The following is a 21,402-nucleotide window of genomic DNA, read 5'->3' on the forward strand; positions in this document are numbered from 1 at the left end:
TGAGGAAGCACAGAGTACAATTTGAGGAGTGTGGTGTATAAGCAATATATTTTATGTATTGGACAACTAGAGAGACAATGATTTAAAGGTCGAAACACGAACAAGATGAAGGGTTATGTCGACTGTTTACTCTTTTCCACAGATGCTGCCTGGCCTGCTGAGCTCCTCCAGCATTTTCTGGGTGTTGTTTGTATTATGGGCATATTTCCATTAACACTTTTACTAAAATTTATTTTCATGCAATATGTTAGAATACTTTTTCTTTTTTGAGCTTTATATTCTCGAACATCTCTGATACTACATTTTTATGCTTATGAAAACCTTTTGGGTTTGTTTATATTGGGCTAATTCTCCTCTTATTCTTTCCTTTTCTGCTCCCCCACCCGAGCACTCCCAAATTCTCAGTGCCTGCAGGGACCTAATAATCAACAAAGTACTTTGGTATCAAATGCAAGATGCTAGGTGCATCAATGTATTTTCTAGCAATCTGATGCAGTAATGTGTTAATATTCAGTAATTGTTTAACTCTTTGAAGTTGCAAGGATGACAAAGAAAATCCCTTTCTATCTGAAATAAACTATGTCCAGTGATTTGTTTTTATCAGACTGGTATTACCGTTTTATCAAAATTTATTTGCTTGGCTGCAATACCAAACATTGTATGGAAAAATCAGGTACAGAAAGTGAGGTTTTTATGTTTTGTGAAAACGGGAATAAAATTAATAAAAAATAAAATTGTGGGGAAAGCACCAAACAATTGCTTCCTGCCATGGAATATTTAAGTGCTAACACAATGCAATTCCTCACAGAAAATGCTCCTCAGTTTGTGAACAAAATTAGTAATAATATCTGAGCAATGACATTTGCTCAGTACTTTATGGTTGAGAATTGGAAGATGTCCAAGAGTTGTAAGCGGCCTATTCAATACCAACCCTCATAATTACAAGAAAACCAAATTCCCTTGCAGCAGCACACACGTATCAAAAGGCTACAAGCAGACGTTACTGATGTGATGGAAGCTAAAGAAACACATCCTATTCATTAACAAGCAATAAAGATTGCACTTGATGCTGCAAGAATGGTTAAGATGCCTTAATTTTGGTACTGATTAAAAAAATGGCTTCTGCATTAATCAAAGAGGAGCTTGGAGACAAAAAGTTGTACGTCGTAAATGCCAACCAAAAATAGAAAGGAAACTTTTTCACATGACTCGCCTAACGTTGCTCCGTAAGTACGAGGGATTCGATAAATAAAGGAAATGTAATTTTAGAGAAAACATGTCACTCTCCATACCTCAGGAGGTAAGACTTCACCTCTAGGTAAAGACTGTGAATGGAACATCATGAGTCTGGAATTTCCTTCAGCCCAATATGCTACAACATAATTCATATCTAGTGGGAAAATAAACCACTAAGTTGATACTTCTGTCTGTATTGTACACACAACAGCCACAATATTAACTAGATATTCTTCACTATTTTTTCTGGAAGAATATAATCTACCTAGTATTCTCGCAATAGCTTTTGTTTAAACTTTATACATACACAAAGGCTTACAGAATGAACACTGCTACCATCTCCCACCCCTGCCACCCACCGTTTTCCTTTTATTATGTCATTTTCATTCAATCGCTCATATCCAAAATGTATGTCTGCTAATGTTAAGGACACTGAAGGTGAAGTCAACTGGCTATTTTAACGTAGCCACAAAGCCTGCCAACACTGACTGAAAAATGGCCTCACAGATGAGGTGGTGGATTAATTTCCTAATAAATAGCTTCAACCAGTCAAAAATGAAAAAGGGTAGATTGGCTCCTATTAGTAAATTAAATTCCTTTTGTCATTTTAATCCTTCTCTCCTCAAGCAATAAGACTCCACTGACATAAGCATATAGTTAAGGATTGAGTGTATTAGTAGAACATTCAACAGGAAACATCCAGACAGATTTGTTTCTAACCTGAAACTTAAATGCTCCACTACTGTCATATACAGTGGATTCCAGTTAATTGGACCATCGAGGCAGGCATTTATTTTGGACAACTCTTAAAGAGCAAAAATTAAATTGAGAAAATAGCCAGGATTCCCTTCATTTATTTGGGATAATATGCCACTGAATTGGGACAGGAGACTGATGCCCAACAGTTTCTAACTAGCGTCAGTCACGTGCACTTGCAGGGTTGTTAAACACTGCACTGTGCTTAGAGCAATCGGTTTTTAAAAGGATTCAGTTTTGTGTGCTTGTGTTGAAAAAGCAGTGATCTTTGCCACTGATGGTTGATGAGAAATAAGCAGGAAGACAACTCAGAACTGTTTTGCTCTCTGCAGTTTCAAGCATTCGCACTTTGAGATGCCAGAAATTGTTTGGAGTGAAAATGAAACAATTTCACCACTTCAAAAAGTTACGAAGGTATAGACAATCATCTTAAATGTTCCAATGAAAAATGAAGATTTGGAGGATGCAATCATCTAAAGTATTGTATGAAGGCAGTCCATTATCTACACCAGATGTCCATGCTGGGTGTCTATTTACAGTCAGTTAAAAAGAGCACAGCAAATTAATTCCTCCATTGATAACTATTAGGAACTAATACACAGTTTTATCATATTGTCCTGGTATTTGGTCTTGAATGGAGGGGAATAATTGAACAGTCAAGAATAGTAGGATTAAAGGACAGAAGAGTCCTGTATGTGACTATGAAGGATGAGGTCACAACACTCAGCACCAGCTTCAGCCTGGTGATGGATAACCCTGTCAACTTCCTTTTGAGGCCTCACCATCACAGTTGCAAGACTGCAGCCAGCTTCATTCATTCCTATGCACAAGTACTGGACAATAATCATCACTGACAGGAGACATTATAATTCCCCTTACATATCCACCACCTGGAAGCTAATACATCAAGCAAAACCTTTAACTGAACCAGCCAAATAAGAGCAAGTCAGAAGCTGGTTATCTGATGGCAAGTAAGGCACATCCTGACCGCGTAATCAATATCACACGTGTCAGGAGCATGTTCAACTATCCTTCACCTGCCTGGAAGTAGAAGCTCAACTTTATCCACAGCAAACCCTTTTTGATCAAGCTCTCAAACAAAAATCAAATTATTCTCTCCTTCCACTTTCAATGTGCAGGAGAAACAGAGTGCAACATCTGTAAAAGCTGTGCATTAACTTGACTAGGCTGTTCCAAACCTACAACCTCTAACCAAGGGTAACAACACCTTCAGAAATATAACACCTGCAAGGGTGATGACACGAGGGGAATGAAATGAGTTATGACAGTGCAAATCCCTCACGGAAACAGGGATTAACTAAATGATCAGGTCACAACTTGGCAGATGGAAACTAAGGTGGGAAAATGAATGGTTATCAACTTCGGTAGAAGGAAGGTCAATTGTTATTAAAATGCTGAGCGATTGGGAAATGTTCAAAAGGATTTGGGTGTCTTTGTACAAAAGCCACTGAAAGATATCACGCAGGTGCAACAAAAATAGGAAGATACTTGCTGGTCGGTTGCAAATGCAAGAGGATTTGAGTACAAAAGTCTTAACACAATTATGGTAACATAGTGTACATTGTAATAGTGTGGCCTTGGAGTGACCAGACCTGGAACATTATGTATAATTCAGGTCTACCCAACCAAAAAAAGGATATGCACATAACACGGGACGAACTCAGCAAGGCAGGCAGCATCTAAGGAGAAGAGTCCACCTATGGAAAAAAAAACCATTCGTTCCAAGAAGAGTGCAGCAAAGATTCACTTAGGGTGGCATATTTGTAACAGGCACAGGGAGTGACAACGCAATGCCTCCATTCTTTAGCGTTCAACTATATATTCCACCGGCCTCATTGAAACCTGTACAGTTCTTACAAGGTTCAATAAACTGGATATGGGGTGGTTGATTCTCCCTGACTAAGTAGTTTAAAACTAAGTCTCAAAATAAATCAAAGGCCATTTACAACAGAAACGAGAAGAAATATTTCAAAGGGCAGTGAACATTTGGAACTCTGTACCATGAAGGACTATGAAGATTCTGTCACTGATTGCATTCAAAATGCATGAATAGATTTTAGGATATTAGAGAAATTGTAGGGTGTAGAAAATGGTGTGATAGGATTTTTAAAACAGCTGGAGGGTTCAAAGCACCTATATCTGCTCCTGTTTCTCATTCTTATTCCTCTCCAAAAGTCACACACCATTCTATAACTGAAATACATTCAGTCCTTAGAAGAGAAAATCTGTGGATGCTGGAAATCCAAGCAACACACAAACAAAATGCTGGAGGAACTCAGCAGGCCAGGCAGCCTCTATGGAAAAGACTACAGTCGATGTCTCGGCCCAAAACGTGACTGTATTCTTTACCATAGATGCTGTCTGGCCTGCTGAGTTCCTCCAGCATTTTGTGTCTATTTCAGTCCTTATCAACTAGTGATCTGTATTCAACAGGTTACCTCCAGACTCTAGCTCACATTTGTCCTCAGTTAAAGCATTTATATTCATACACACATTGAGGAACCATTGCCTGTATGCACGATGATGGGTTTGCAGACTACAGTGTTACTTGGCTCTCTACTGAGCAATGTTCTGATGGAGAGGAGACTTTGCCTTCATAGCCACATTTTCCAGTTTCAAAACTCATCTGTACTGTTCAGTCAATGGATGTAGCTTGTTAGCTAAACTACGCAGGTAATGTGTTTATAACCTTTAAGGTCATAGTAACGTTTCGTTGGAGGTGATGGGAGATACTGAGTGAAAAGAAGGACATGGGGGTGGGGGGGGGGAAAATGGGCATATAATCACTGTCCTCCATCGTTGCTAGGACCAAATCCTTGAACTCACTAACCCAACAATGCTGTGGGAGTGTTCTTATCAAAAGGTTTGCAGAAAGCAAACAGGTGGCTCATTTTCATCTTCCCAAATTAGGAATAGGCAGTAATCACTGGATTAGCCCACGATGCCCACATCCCTTCATTGATTACATTGTGGTGAGTCTACAAACTTATCAATTCCTTCTTCCAATTACACTTCTCACCCCACACTGCCCTGAAAACTGTCATGCATTCCAATACCAGCTTGTATTTATTTTGTGTCTTTAGTGTAGAGTAGCCTGCCAAAGCACTTAACAGGAGTGTATGTGAAACTGCATTTCACAGTAATCTACAACTCCAGTATTTGTTGTACTGACAATATCATCCAAGTAGAGGTTAGCACCAGAAATAAACCTCAAACTCTCTGGTCTATGTGCATAATTAAATGTTGACCCCAAATTATCCCAAATGAAACAAACCCCTTTCAGAAGCAAAGATCACATCCATCAATTAAACACAACAATATCAGAATCCCATGTCCCAATAGCTTTAAAACCATCTTCAGAAACGCTAAATTTCAAAACAGCCGAACATCCTGAACTTTCTAGTGTCTCCTGTTATAAAGTACTGCCTTCAGTTCTTGAAGCAAAAAGTTCTTTTAATCTGCAGTTTCAATTGAATGTAGTATGATTTGTTAGTTCACCAAGCCTTAAAAGACAACCTCTGACAGAACACTTTGGCATAGTTTCATTTGCTTAGAGTGTAAAAAAGTGAAGGAATACAGGCCATCCTGACGTTATGAATACTCAACTTACGGACAACCTTTACATGCAAACATGCTCCCATAATATCATTAAATTCAAATGTCCAATGTATGTACATCAAGTTCAGTCCTCCAATGAAAGTAATTTACAGTTTCCTCTCTACTTTCCTCTCACTCTCCATCTTAGGGAACTACGCTTTCTCATCAGTCTTGTGTGCTTTTGATGTCATTCATTCCAACACTATGGAGTCTTTTTTTGTACTTTTCAACTCAAGGACAAAAAAATAGACTTACGGGTATCTGTAAAAAGAGAACCATTCACTATCCAGAGGCAACCTACAATGCTGCTAGAAAGTTTGTGAACCCTTGTAAAATCTCTGCATCTGAACTAAAAATGTGATCAGATCTTCACGCAAGTCCTAAAACTAGAAAGAGAATCCAATTAAATAAACACAATAAGCGTTATACTTGTTCATTTATTTACTGAGAAAAATGATCCAATATTGCATATATTCATTGCAAAAAGTATGTGAACATTTGCTATCAGCAGCTGGTGTGACTCCCCCTTGTACAGCAATAACTTCAACCAGACATTTCTGGTAACTGTTGGTCAGTCCTGCACATCAGCTTGGAGGAAGTTTAGGCCATTCCTCCTTACAAAACTGTGTCTACACTGGTGGCTTCCTTACATGAACTGCTTGCTCCATGTCAGTTCACAAGATTTCTATAAGATTAAGGTCATGACTTTGAATCAGACATTCCAAAACACTAATTTTCTTCTTTTTAAATTGTTGATTTACTCTTGTCTTTCAGAGGATTGTCATGTTGCATTATCTAACTTCTCATAAACCTCAGGTGATGGACGGCTACCCTGACATTCTCCTGTAAAATGTCTTGATACTATTTTGAATTCATTGTTCCCTCAACGATCACAAGCTGACCAGGCCCTGCGGCAGCAAAGCAGCCCCAAACCATGATGCTCCTCCTACCATGATGAGATTTTGGTGAATTGTGTGCAGTGCCCTTTTCCCTCCAAACATAGCAATATGTATTTCTGCCAAGAAGTCCCAACTTTTGTCACAACTGTCTACAGAACATTGTCCCAAAAGCTTTGTAGAACATCCAGGTGGTCTTTGCAAACTTCAGATGTGCAGCAATGTTTTTTTTTGGAGAGCGGTGGTTTCCTCTGTGGTGTCTTTCTATGAACGCCATTGCTGTTCAGTATTTTTCTTATAGTGGACACACGACTGAGTTCTAGAGTTTTCTGCAGGTCTTTTTCTGTTACCCATAGGTTCTTTTTCACCTCCTTCAGCATTACACATTGTGCTCTTGGTGTGATCTTTGCAGGATGGTGACTCATAGGGACAGTAGGAACAACATTGAGTTTCTTTCATTTGTAGACAATTTCTTACTGTGGACTGGTGAACACTCAGGTCTTTAGAAATACCTTTGTAGCCTTTTTCAGTTTCATACATCTCTACAATTCTTCTAAGGTCCTCTGAAAGTTGTTTATATATTTAGCAGGACACCTCTACAACCCACACCTCCAGTCTCATCTCATTGACTGGAACACCTAACTCCAAATAGCTTTCGTAGAAGGCATTACCCTAGAGGTTCACATACTTTTTCCAATAAATACATGAAATATTGGATTATTTTTCTCAATAAATAATACAAAAAACATCTTACTTGATTTATTTATTTAATTGAGTTCTCTATCTAGTTTTCGTACTTACATAAAGATCTGATCACATTTTAGGTCATATTTATGCAGAAATAGAGAAAATTCTACAGGCTTCACAAACTTTCTAGCACCACTGTATACACAAAGCCAGTCAATTTGCAAATCCACCTTCTACTGGCAAGTCACAGTGCAACACGACATTAATAGTGTCATTGAATAATTGCAGATGAAAGATACAATTTGGTTCATGCGTCTAAAGCAACCCTGCACCCTTTTCAACGTCCTTATATAAATAAATGCTATGTTTTCTTGCCCATGTGCTAACTGAAAATCTGTGTTTTCAGTCAGTGAGCAGGTTTTGATCTTGCATATCAATATACGGTGTCAGCAGCACTCGTCAAGAAGTTTTATCTTCATCTCCTGATTTTTATTCTCTTGCAATTAAATCAAAAGTAACAAACACACTTCATAATGATGCACATTATATTCAACACAAAGTCAAAACTTGATGCTTATGTCACAAAAGCAACTTGCTGATGTTAGTCATGAATTTGTGAGTTTGATACTTTGGTTCCTTGCACTAACAACAGAATCTGCCTTGAAGTCACTTTCCACTTCTAACTTTCCCATTCCCATCACAAGCTTATGTCTCCCTAACATTAACTCTCACTTGCCTGCTTCCAAGCATGAAACCCCTCCCCAACACAAAAGAATTTCCTTGATAATAGTGATGAGCTTGCTAGGTTTGTTTGGATGAGCTCCCAAGCCTCATTGGCCCAAAATGCACAGCACTGCAGGAGAGATTTAAGCAGATTAATAACATCATGACAACAATATTTTCTCATCACTGTATCTTTCCCCATAAATCTATAGGTTACGGACCTTGCTGTTTTAAAAATGATTTGATACTTTGAGCATCAAACCTATTAATTGGTTAGATTTTATTCAACATTATTAAAGCAACACCAATCATGGAGTATCCCATTTTCCCATTGCACCTCCTTTGTGCATGAACTGCATAGATCTACATTTAATCTCTTCCATATCTCTACCTTTCCATCTCATAAGTGGTGAACATATGGTGTAATATTGAAGGCAAAAAAAGAGGCTAAAATTGCCTAGGAAACATTTCCGTAAAAAAACCCCACCATTTTTGTAACAGAAAGACAACATTTCCACGAAATCATGCATATGGGCTTCTGACATAACATGGAAGTCTGGAGTCAAATAATGTGATTTGTTGAACATTGTCACAATAGATTAAGCCAATTTGCTTATATGATAATAGTACTTTTACAAAGCCAAAACAATTTAAAAGCTGTCATACTGTAATAATGAAGAGAATTACTACAAAAGCTGCAGCAAAGAGATGGTCAAATGATGCAATGTTCATCTCCACACTGTGCAAACCCATGTCTTCCTAACAGAAAATTGGGAATTATTTCTTAAGCACAAAGTACATATTAATGAATGTGTAACAAAGATGAACTAAAGTATAAACCTATGTAGATAAAGGTAGAACTCAAATTATTTCAGATAACAAATCCTACATGCAAAGCACATAAGTGGATACCACATCCTTGGTGTTCTTGACTTGAGGTGATGTTGCACTTTGTGAATTAGTTCACAATTTGGAAACCACTCTTCCACCAACCTGTACCTTGCCAGGAGACATCAATCATACCAAATTTCTCACTGGGCTATAAAGCCATAACACCTGAATAAATACAAGTTCTACCAAATATGAGATACATGACATCTCAAGTATGAAATGAAAAACAATAACAATTGCCTAGCATAATAAGACCATTTTGAAGTTTATTACATGGATGAAGTGATGACTGTGTTCTTACAGAAAGCATTCTTATACAAAAGGGTAAATAAAACACTAAAAATAAACAATTCTCAGGTCCGCCGAAAAGATGGAAACATCAATAATTTCTGAATATCCTCAGAATTCGAATGCACGTTTGAAATAATGCAAGGTACTCTCAACTTGCAAGAATAATGAGCCAATAATCAATTATTTGCACTGGTATTTATAGTGTGTTAGCACATGTAAATTGGCCTTTACAAACAAGCACCTTTAGAAGTGTTGGATCCTGCCGCATCATTTACCCCAGTTTCAAGAACCATGACTCTTTGCAGCAGGATTACTACTGTCTGAAATATTTTACTTTCATCTCCTCTACCTAAAGGGTCTGAATCTGTGATAATATTACTACAATAAATGGCTAATTCACACCTTCCTCAAAACAAAATGAAAATTAGAGATTACTCATGAATTCGCTATCTGCTGAGGTGGCTGTGTAAGCTGTATTAAGCAACAGTGCTGATCCACAAGCACACCATGACATCACATGTTGGTACTTACACACAGTGCCACCATACAGACCTTCATCAATTCTGCAGTGTTGTTTAGTATATGCTGGCAATGACCAGTGATCAAGGCAGATATGACAAATTAGAATTTTGAATGGCTCTGAATGCTTATTTTATGACCCCAATAAACATCTTTCTTAAATAAATATATATATATATATATATATAACAATTTTTTTAACAAAATCTGTGAACATGTTTAGTAAAAATTCATTGATAATTTGCTTTGCATTAATCATGGCCACAATTAATAATGGTTAGTCATTGACAAATATTTATAACATATTTTAGTTAAAAAAAACTTTGCTGTTCTAAATAAATTTAGTACCGAAATCCATAATTTAATTTAAATAATAATGCTTCACCTTTTTATTCAGAAGAACTACATTCATTGCTTATATTTTACCTATAATAATCATGACACTCCAAGACCATCATGTGAATAATGATTACTCAAACAAAATTTCAATTACTAAAGCAAAATACTGTCCGTGCTGGAAAATCTAAAGATAGAAACAGAAAATGTTGGAAACAGTAAGTCAGGCAGAACCCATGGAAAATGTGTTATTATTCCAGGCTGATGGCCTTATATCAAAAAGAAGAAAGAAATCTGCTCTATAATGTTAACTCTGCCTCTCTCCAAAGGTGCCCATTTATTTTGTAAATATATCCAACATTGCCTGTTTTTATTCAAGTTTTTATAGAGCGGCTGCATTTGCAAACAGTAAAGCACTTAAAGCTGAGACAGTGTAAAATTTCTCCACTAAGTTAATAGATAGAGTGACAAGGGGGAGAAAATTATGACCAGAACATTTCATTCATATGTACCAAACTGGCTTATAGGGGATAGTTAGAGATAGTTTATCAGAGTATTTTATTATTCTTACATTAACAACAGGACAAGCACCCTTTAAACAAGACAAAAATGTGGATTGTAGGCGGTGATTTCCGCAATAAAATAGATTGTGCAGTTTGCACTAAGGTACCTTTACAGAAGGCTTCGCCTTTTTGTTGGGTGAACAATTGAGGTCTTCATGAACTCTGTTCAGTAACCACAGAAGAAACTCAAGTGCATCATGCTGGGAATTTCCACGAAATTGGGATCCATATTTTGCAACTATATTCTGAAATAAAACAATCATTCCTCATTAAAACAAGATTTATCACAACGCTTAAATAAAGAGTATGCACAGTTGTTAAAACCTAGAGATAATTATTGAGCAATTCAGTTGATCCACCCTGGATCTATGTGAAGATGATTGAAATAACTGGAAAGAAAGCCCTAGAAGTAGAGAATTTTTTTTTCCCCCACAGTGAATCCAATGTTGAAACAAATGTGTAATGTTAGCTACCTCCTCTGTGGATGCTGACAAACCAGCTGAGTGTTTCCATTGACTGACTTGACATATAGGCAGCATCCTGGTAAATCTCTTCTGTACCCTTCTCAAGACCTCCACATTCTCCTATAATGGAGTTGAATGCAACCCTTCAGGTGCAGCCTAACCACAGTTTTATAAAGCTGCAAAATAACTTCCTGTCTTGGGAGGACCAACCAAGATAGGACCAGCATGGTGAGCGGCAGGGCACTGACGACTGCAGTAGAACCGAGGGATCTAGGAATACAGATCCCTAATTCCTTGAAAGTGGCATTACAGGTGGATAGGGTCGCAAAGAAAGCTTTTAGTACTTTGGCTTTCATAAATCAATGTACTGAGTACAGGAGTTGAGATGTTATGTTGAAGTTGTAGAAGATGTTGGTGAGGCCTAATTTGAAACATTGTGTGCAGTTGAGGTCACCCACCTATATAAAAGATGTCAATAAGATTTAAAGTGTGCAGAGGAAAATTTACAAGGATGTTGCTAGGATTTAAGGACCTACCGGTAAGTTATAAGGAAAGAGTGAACGGGTTACGATTTTATTCCCTAGAATATAGAAGATTGAGGGGAGATTTGACAGAGGTAAGCAAAATTATGCAGGGGTATAGATAGGTTAAGTGCAAGCAGGCTTTTTCCACTGAGGTTGGGGAGACTACAACTAGAGGTCATGGTTTAAGAGTGAAAGGTTAAGTATTTAAGGAAAACACCAGTGGAACTTCTTCACTCAGAGGGTCATGAGAGTGCGAAATGAGCTGGCAGCACAAGTGATGTATACAAGCTTGATTTCAGTGTTTAACAGAAGTTTGGATAGGTACATGGATGACAGGGGTATGTGTCGGACCATAGAAGGTCCTTTGACCCATCCAGTCTGTACTGAACCATTGATCTGCCTTGGTCAATGGGACAAAGCAGATCAGTGGTTCAGAAAAGACTAAGCAGGTCAAAGGACCTGGTTCTGTGCTCTATGACCCTATAGCCTTTGAACTCAATGCCTTAAAGGTAAGCACACCACGTGTTCCTTTATTATGATATCAACATGTGCGGCCACTTTCAGCAAATCAGTCATTTAACAGCTATGAAAGTCGGGTGTCTGTTACCCAGGGATGGCACATACTAGATTTCTTCACAAAATAAAACTCCAAATAATGTCAATAAAAATTTTCAACGTTGAGAGCAAATCTCACAATTTAGACTCTCAGATTTATCCAGCATAGAGCTAGGTCCTTCAGTCCATCAAGTGCACATCAGCATCCAATTACATTAATCTCATTAACTACCCCAGATCTTAAACACACACCTTCAGTGAAAGGATAATTACAGTGGCCAGACACCAACTTGCACAGCTTTGTGATGTGGAAAGGAGCCCAAATACCTAAACATAACATGTGCAGTCATGCAAACCCTAAACCAGGGGTTCCACAGAGCACTTGCTTAATGGTATTGTCCAATGGCACAAAAAAATGGTCGGGAACCCCTGCAAAAGACCAACTGTACCAGCTGAAGTTGGAACTGAACCCCAGTTACTGAGGACGTGTTGGAGCAAATCTGTTAGCTGCACTGTCAATTCTTTGATATATGTTACTAATTTGTTATTTGGAACAAAAAGCAAACTGCTGAAGGAGCTCAGCGGATCAAGCAATGTCTGCAGAGGGAAATGGACAATTGATATTTTGGGTCAGGATCCTTCACCTGGACTGTGAAGTGGATACTTGCTAAAACACACATATCCTCGTCCTTCAAGATTTACGATTACATAGTAAATATTTCAACCATTCATCTAGATAAGAATAATGTAATAAAGCCACAAACGATTTCATAATTAGGGTAATCAGGTCCTGCCCTCGAGTGCTCTTGAAACTCTGGAGAGGGAACAGCTATATTGCTGGAACATGCCAATAGATTAATACCAATGGACTGTTATCCAAATGAACTTGAAGGCTGATCAGAAAAGAAAATGAAAGTTCTACAAATAGGGAATGGGAGGGGCACAGAAGAGCAAAACAAAAAGTACCATGACATACATTTAAAAATACAGTGGATTCCAGGTAATTTGGACACATCAAGACCAGTACATCTTGATCCCAATAAGTGGATGCCCCAATTAGCCAAAGTTTCACGGAAATAGTTAAAAAGTATAAAAAGGCAAATTATATACTTAAATGAAATACAGAGCAAATTAGAACACTACCAATAGTGCTATAAAACTGTGCATTGGTTGGTAATAATTATTGATGGAGGAATTCATCCAGTGTATGCAATGAATAAAATCTTTCCAGACAACTAGCGTTCGAAGCTCCTCTTCTTCTTATCACCCCTACTGGGACACAGACCGCTGACAGATCCTCGCCAGAGCCCTCCGTCCAGGGCCATTCCTTCATGTTGCTAGCCGGTGTAGCCCACCTTCTTTATGTATGCTTCCTTTCAGGGATGAGGCCTTCTGAGCTTCGGCTGGTGATTCTGTAGCTCTGGGTTTTTGCAAGATGGGGTTGCTAGCCTCATGCCCGACCTTCCTCCTTTCACGTCCGGGCTTGGCACCATCCATGGCGGAGTTATGCAAAGCTCAAAGAATGCAAATCGTTCAGATTTCTCTCCTTACAAGCAGCCATAAAACAAAGAAACTGAATAAATCCATTTTAAAAAACTGTCAAAAACCAAATGTGCAGAAAAAGAACAAATTTTGCAAACAATCAAATAAAGCAAACAACATTCAGAACTGAAGCTCACAAAAGCGAGTCCACGAAGCCAGTCATCACTGCAGACAATTCAGGAGCCCATTAGTTGCAGGCCACAGCCTCAGTTAAGTGCAGAGACAAGTCAACCTCACCGAACAGCAAGCTGAATGCCAGACCATCCCTCTCCTCCAGCCCCAAGACCCTGACCTTTTCAAAGTGACTCAGCACTTAATTGGCCAAACATCAGCTCATTTCTAGATTTCAGACCTGGGCCCTGTTGCTTCAATATGCTCTTAGGTCTGGGCCCCTTCACCTCAATTCGGCCCATACCCAACCTTTCCAGTCTGACCCGTTGCTTAAATCGGCCAGACATGTTGTTCCTTGTTCTCAGGCCCAGCCACCTCTACAGGTTATACAAGTTTTTCTAAAGCTCAACTCTGAAAGGGAAGTTGCAGTGATTGGTTCTGAGAAAAAGTATGATTAGTAAAGTAGTTAATAGTTTTGTTTGCTGCCAGCAAGTCACTGTACTTCAACGTCATCTTAAACCTGAAGCAGATAATGTAGATACAATGCAATCGACGAATACATCCGCTAAATCTTCATTTTCATTGTAATTTTCAAGATGATTGTTAATACCTTCAAACACTTCATAGTAGCTAAATGGTTGAAGTAGTGAAATCGTTTTATTTTCACTCCTGGAGGTTTCTGGTATCTCCAAGCTTGAATGACTGAAACTGCAGTGAGCAAAACAATTCAGCATTGTCTTACTGCTTATTTCTCATCAACTATCAGTAACAAAAATCTTTGCTTTTTGAATGCAAACACTACTGACACTATTTAAAAACTGTTCACTCTAACCACAGTGTAGTGTCTAACAGCCATGCAAGCACGCATTACTGACATTAATTAGAACATATATGTCAAACTCAAGGCCCGCGGGCCAAATCCGGCCCGCGGTGGAATTATCTTTGGCCCGCGAGATAATATCTAATTACTATTAAAGCTGGCCCCAGATATCGAAGCGCCTATGGCGTATGATATGGCTAATGCTGAGTTTATTCAGGTACCAGGTTTTCAGGGTTTTTAGTGTTTATTAGGCAGTCTTCTTCATAAGAAACGGAATTTGTAAAGTGAAACACTTTGTAGTTATAGCAGAGACTGAGACACATGAGAGCAGGCTGAAAAAACGGAGGCAACGAAAGCTGCGTTCGCACACATCCGACTGATCCGGCCCGCATGAAGCTGCATTTTGCTCAATCCGGCCCGTGACCTAAAATGAGTTTGACACCCCTGAATTGGAACATGTTTGGCATGTTAGTCTCCTGCCCAATTATATGGCAGTGTCCCAAATAAACGGCTCCCCTGATTAATTGATCACTCAATTAATCCAAATCCACTATATTTGTTTTCAGTAACCTCACTGAAAATTGCCAATAAATAACAATCACCACACAGCAAGTGACAAATGTACAGTCTGTTATTTAGTTTGCATATTTATAAGGCTGAACTTTAAAGTAACTGGGGCTAAAGATTGTTAAGATTCTTTCAGTGATCGCAGAAAAAGCCTTTCAGTCAATCACCCATGTCAAATAGAAGTATATTACCCACTGTGAAATGGGCAGGAGTAAGGGCATGTTGGATAAGGATCAATGATAGACCATGTCCACAGTCTCAATACTACCGTCTTTGCTCAGGGCTGTTTTGGGGCAGTGGTAGGATAAAAATCCGACTGAGGAAATGATTATGAACTTGAAACAAAATAGTGTTATAGAGTCAGGACACAGTCACACAGCATTATTCACCATGTTTGATGGAAGTGAACACTGAACAGTACAGCACAAAACAGGCTTTTTGGCCCATAAAGTTGTGCTGAGCCAAATAAGTTAATCCCTTCTGCCTACACAACGCCCATATCCTTTCACTTTCCTCAAATTTGTGTATCTACCGGAACATCTCTAATGTATCTACCTCTACCACCATACCAGACAATGCATTCCAGGCACTGACCAGTCTCTGTTTAAAAAAAAACTTGCCCCTTGCATTTTCTTTAAAATTACTCCCTCCCACCTTAAATGCATGCCCTCTGGTATTAGACATTTCAAGCAAAGGAAAATAATAATGTCTGTACTCTATGCTTCTCAATCTTCAGGCAGGTGCTCCACAAAGTGATTTTGTTGGCAAAAAAAAATCTGATGTCTTTGCATGTTCAATATAATTATTACTGAAAAGGAAATGCTGATGAATTTAAAAGTAATGGATATTTCATTTTTCAGTCAATGGAATTTATTTTCCTACAATATGCATTGGTGGTAGAATCAAAAAGAATACTATTTAGGACACCTGATTAAGAAATTAAAGTATCAGTTTGCACGTTTCTATGACTCATTCAATAACACATTCCAAAGAATAATAGTGGCCTAGTTGACACACATTCCTCCGTGAACTGATGTAAACAAATAACAAAAAATGATCCTACAGATGTTAGAATGGCACAAAAAATGGAGAATAATGTAAACACACAGCCAATCAGACAGCATCTGTGGAAATCGAGACCACTGGCATCACAAATATTAGAGAAGTAAGTGACAGACAAGGGTGAGCAAGAGAAAATCTGCAGATGCTGGAACTCCAAGCAATACACACAAAATGCTTGAGGAACTCAGCGGGCCAGGCAGCATTCTGTCGAAAAAAGCACAGTCAATGTTTCTGGCCAAGACCCTTCCATGGGACTGGGGAAAAGAAAGATGAGAAGTAGAATTAAAAGGTGGGAGAGGGGAGAGAGAAACACAAGGTGATAGGTGAAACCAGGAGGGGGAGGGATGGAGTGAAGTGTTGGGAAGTTGATTGATGAAAGAGATACAGGGATGGAGAAGGGGGAGTCCATTAGGAGAGGACAGAAGGCCACGGAAGAAAGAAAAGGGTGGAGGAGTACCAGAGGGAGGTGATGGGCAGGCAAGGAGATAAGGTGAGAGAGGGAAAAGGGGATGGGGAATGGTGAAGGACAGGTGGGTTGGAATCCATTACCAGAAGTTCGAGAAATTGATGTTTATACCATCAACTTGGAGGCTACCCAGATGGAATACATGGCCAAACCCAAGTATGGCCTCATCACAACAGTGGAGGTGGCCATGGATTGACATATCGGACTGGGAAGTGGAAGTAAAATGGGTGGTCGCTGCAAATTCTGGCAGATGGAGCGTAGGTGCTCAGCAAAAAGGTTTCCTAATCTACAACGGGTCTCACCAATATACAGGAGGCCACACTGGGAGCACCAGATACAAGTATATGACCCTAACACATTCACAGGTGAAGTATCACCTCACCTGGAAGGACTGTTTGGGGCCCTGAATGGGAGTGAGGGAGGAAGTGGAGCATTTGTTCCACTTACAAGGATAAGTGCCAGGAGGGATATCAGTGGGGAGGGACACAAGTGTTGCTATAAGAGAAGGCAACGATAGATAAATAAACAAAAGTTCAACACATGCCCAGAACTTCCTTCAATTTCCACACAACTACCAACCACCTTCCAGCCTCCTGCAAGTGCTGATGACTGAAAACTGAGTCACTCCACTTCAATCTGTATAATGAAATAATTGTGAACTGATTCAAGATGTTTCAAACGTGAAATGTTTTGCATAAACTAAGTTTTGGTTTATTTTTTTTTGCTGAGGTTTAAAAGTAATAAATCAAAAACCTTTACTGTGAACTAATGCTGCCTGAAGTCTAAAAATTATTGATGCAATGACTTTAGGTAATGTTAAAAGCAATAATTATCTGACATATGAACAAGTTGGGAATGGTTAAGGTTACATAAATAAAAGACTGACTCCAGGAAGTATTCAACATTTCCAATTGTATGTAAAAATTGGAATTGAAGAAGGATCTACCGAAGACATAAAATGAAATTTACAGAAAATATCCCTAAGCATAACTGCTTGTTAAATCAATGGGAGCTAAATCTTTTCCTGATGCAGTTTCAAAGTGGGAGACCAAACAAATGCCTCATTTCATGTTCTCTAAACATCACCCATCTGAGTTTCTATGGTGCCTCAACAATGTTAGATCGCTTCCATCTGCAATTCACACCCACTAACAGTTAAAGAAACTAACTGGAAAGCAGTATCCATCATCGGAGATCCCCACCACCCAGGTCATGCTCTCTTCTTGCTGCTGCCATCTGGTAGAAAGTACAAGAACCTCAGGACTTGTGCCACGTGGTTCAAGAACAGGTGCTACCCTTCAACAATCAGGCTCTTGAACTTGCCCCATCACTGGGCTAAATCTCATGTTCTCCTTATTTATTGCTATTTATTTATATTTTCATTTGCACAGTTCGTGGTCTTCTGCACCCTGGTTGATCTTTCATTGAGCCTGTTACAGTTACTATTCTATAGATTTGCTGAGTATGCCCACAAGAAAACGAATCTCAGGGTTGTACAAGCTGACATATGTACCTTGATAATAAAATTTACTTTGAATTCATTTCGTGTGAAGTAACACTATATTAATATTAACGTTTTACTAGAGGCCGGTAAGATCTCTATGAATGGGAAAATGCACGTGTTGCTGGGGAGAGCAAGAGCTGCATTTAAACTAGGACCCGCCACATCACAGCTCCACAGTGGGCCGAATCAAATATGCAACTATTTCAATGGCAAATATTTGACACAATTAACTCCTGGGTGCAATTAGAAGCCCATTTTAAGTAAATCTGACATCACTCATTTTAAGTAAATTTCGCATCACTTTTCATTCTCACTATCAGTGACTGTACATGTACATCATCACCTTTACAATTTCCTCCTGCACGCTGCTGTTGCTTAAACTTAAATAAAAGAGCTGCAGATTCAATTCCTACTTTACCGGGGGAGAGGATAATTAACTTTTCAAACTTGCAGCTTTGCTTTCAAACGAAGCAACCTCCAAAAATAGCTAGCAGAATAATTTTCAGTCACTGACGCAAATTCGAAATAATGGATAGGCTAGATACGACCGGGGGGGGAGACCAGGGCGCGGGGCTGCGCACGGAATTCTGCCGCACAATAAAACGAAGACTGTAGTATTGTGTTTAATGTCACACATTAGCATTAGTCCTTCAGCAAAACTGGGAGATTAACGCAACGATCTGAAAGTTGGCCGAGTCGGTTACTGGTAGGGAAACAGATTTTAAAATTCTGCTAAACCTTAAAATCTAGCGAGCACCCATCCACCTCAATAGGTGCTGAGGGAAAAACTAATATTGTACATCACATCGGTAGAAACACACCCTCATTTCCACGTCCTAGAAGTATTAGGTTTGTTGCGTTTGAGTGGTACTTGCGTGAATTACCTTGTTCAAACGTGTTTAGGTCACTTCTACATTTAATTTCACATCCACCACAATACAACTGCGGCGGTGTAAAAAAAATTGCGCTACTTTTTCCCTCAGCAGTTACTTTGGTAGTTGTAAAAGACTTGAACTTTCCCATAACAATTTGACCTGGCTGGCTGTTCAACATCGCTATAATAATCCTACTCCCCACTTATGTTTCCCCGAATGGGAGGAACTCCTACCTTGAACTGTACTGAAAGCTGCGGCGTGTAGTCGAGCGTCCAGAGCGCCCGCACCAGCACTGCGAGCTGCTCGGTCACTTCGGCACTATCCGGGCACGGCGGCTCCATGCTGCCCACGGTGCCATTCGCTTGCAGTTGCTTCAGCTCGGAGCGGTACTGCTCCAAGCCCAGGTACTCGGCTAACAGCTCGGTGTTGCTCAGGCACTGCACCACGGCGTTCATGAAGCAGGTATTGCCATGGTTCTTCAAGCCCAACACACCGGGGAGTTTATTCCCGTGGCCCCAGGACGCACGCTCCTTCCCGGACTGGGACTGAGTCCTGGCGGCGCCGGGCTCCTGCTGCCCCTCGGTGCCCGCTTCGCTGCAGGTGGCGAGGGTGACGGCGCCGTTCCCGAACCCCCCGTCGTCCTCCTCCTCTGCTTTTCCCCCTGCTCCCTCAGCGGGCGCCGCCTCTCCGAAAGGTGCCAAAGTGAACAAAGTTTTGAAGACCCCCCTCACAAAGCTGCCGACCGACCTCAGCGACCTCCTCCTGAACAGCCTGCCCGACAGGCTCTTCCTCCGCTTGGACCTGGACACCTTCGCCTTCAGGGCGGCTTTGGCCGCCTTCGGCTGCTCCTCGGCCGGTTCCATCGCTTGGCTTCACCCTCTCAGCGGCTTCATCACCTGGGCATAGCGCGCTGTATCGGCCGGCAGGAGCTCACTGCCGCACCCCCGCACCATCCCACCTCCTTGCCTTGCTCGCTCCGAATCCAGACAGGCTGCCGTGCTTCCTCGGAGATACGACGACCAGAAAAGGGGGGAGTTGGAGTCTCTCGCCAGTTAACGCCACCTTATTTTTTCACAAAATTCCCGGTGCAGGCTAGGTGTGTTGTTACCTGACTCCATGTTGTCGCTGAACCATCATTTGAAATGGGTGCAGCTGTTTGGCGGAGGTGCCGCGTTGCTCCGCCCCGCGGTCCAGCCCCCTTCACCCTTCAAGTCCATCACGGGAGGCGCCGGCCGCGGGGAGGCTCGGCTGTCCCTCAGCACGGACAACCCGGCACTTGCAAAACTTGACAGCACCTCACTCCCAACAGCCACAATCACTCTGCGATGTCTCCTTATTTGTTTTCCTAAACAAGATAGACTCTACTGTGGGTACTTCACGCTCATGTATTTGGTATAATGACGTGAGTGTGTGTGCGCGCACATATGAAGTAACTATTACAGCGAATTCCATGATATACACTTCTGGGTGAGACTGGATTCTCAAAGTGTTCGTTTCCACTTGTTGATATGAGGGCTACTGGCGCTCTCTCGGAGATGTCAGCAACTCAAAATCCATCTTTTCCGCACAAGATCCAGAAATCCACCTTTGGAATCAGACTCTCTTCAAAGTTAATGTAACCTAACGGTAGGAGTCGCACTGGCGCCTTTTCGAAAGTACGGAGTTGCCTGCGGTAGGTTTATACAACTCATATCATCGAAGGGCACCCCGTTGCCTTTTAAGGGCTCTCCGTATCATAGTATCCTAGGGGCTACGCAAACCTTTCTCGGTACTTGCACTGTCATTGGGACTGTCTAAAGTGGCCACGAGATTGTATCTGTGTCCAAGCAGAGGTGCAGACAAAATCTCTATCAGAGACATCCGCCAGGAATTTTAATAAATTTGTTCGCCAGGGTCTAGCTGTTTACATTCAGCCGAGCAACTGTCATCATGGCAAAATGCACAGCACATAGGAAAGGGAAAACATTATGTTCTCCTTCAAAGGTTCACAACACTATGTATATGTGATATCATTTTTCACTTACGTTCAACAGAGTCAACAATCGTGAACCACCGTTCGTGTTAAACTGAGTCGGATGTTTATCGTTGTTGCACAGGGCAAGAGGCCAGAGACAGTTTACAACGGGGCACGTGATCAGGTGCATGGCCGGATTTACGGTAAAGTGTGAGGAATTTCCCACAAATCCATCCTTAAACCAAGTCTGCCATACCTGGTCCGTTGATGAAGCGATGCTTCAGATTCAACAGAAAATATTCAGTGGGCAAAAACACTGCCGCGATGAACTTTGTCTCTTAGGTGGCAGACAAGATCATCGTTAAAACCTAGGAAAAGCAGAACAGAAAGAGATTGCTAAAAACAAAAAAAAATAATATTTTCCATTTTATTGATAAAAGGT

The 21,402-nt window shown here is 40.4% G+C and overlaps 1 protein-coding gene across 1 annotated transcript in view; it reads right to left on the bottom strand.

Moving 5' to 3' along the window:
- usp43a (ubiquitin specific peptidase 43a) overlaps positions 1-20,597 on the bottom strand; it is a 457,910-nt gene extending 437,313 nt beyond the window's left edge. Inside the window, exons 1-2 of the mRNA XM_073025952.1 lie at positions 19,240-20,597; positions 10,624-10,761 (exon numbers count right to left, since the gene is read on the bottom strand). Coding sequence (XP_072882053.1) covers positions 10,624-10,761; positions 19,240-19,869 — 768 coding nt within the window. The 5' untranslated portion in view covers positions 19,870-20,597. The remainder of the gene's footprint in view (positions 1-10,623; positions 10,762-19,239) is intronic.
- Positions 20,598-21,402: the final 805 nt, after the last annotated feature.

This window comes from Hemitrygon akajei, chromosome 22 (assembly GCF_048418815.1).
Source record: "Hemitrygon akajei chromosome 22, sHemAka1.3, whole genome shotgun sequence".
NCBI classification, from domain to species: domain Eukaryota; kingdom Metazoa; phylum Chordata; class Chondrichthyes; order Myliobatiformes; family Dasyatidae; genus Hemitrygon; species Hemitrygon akajei.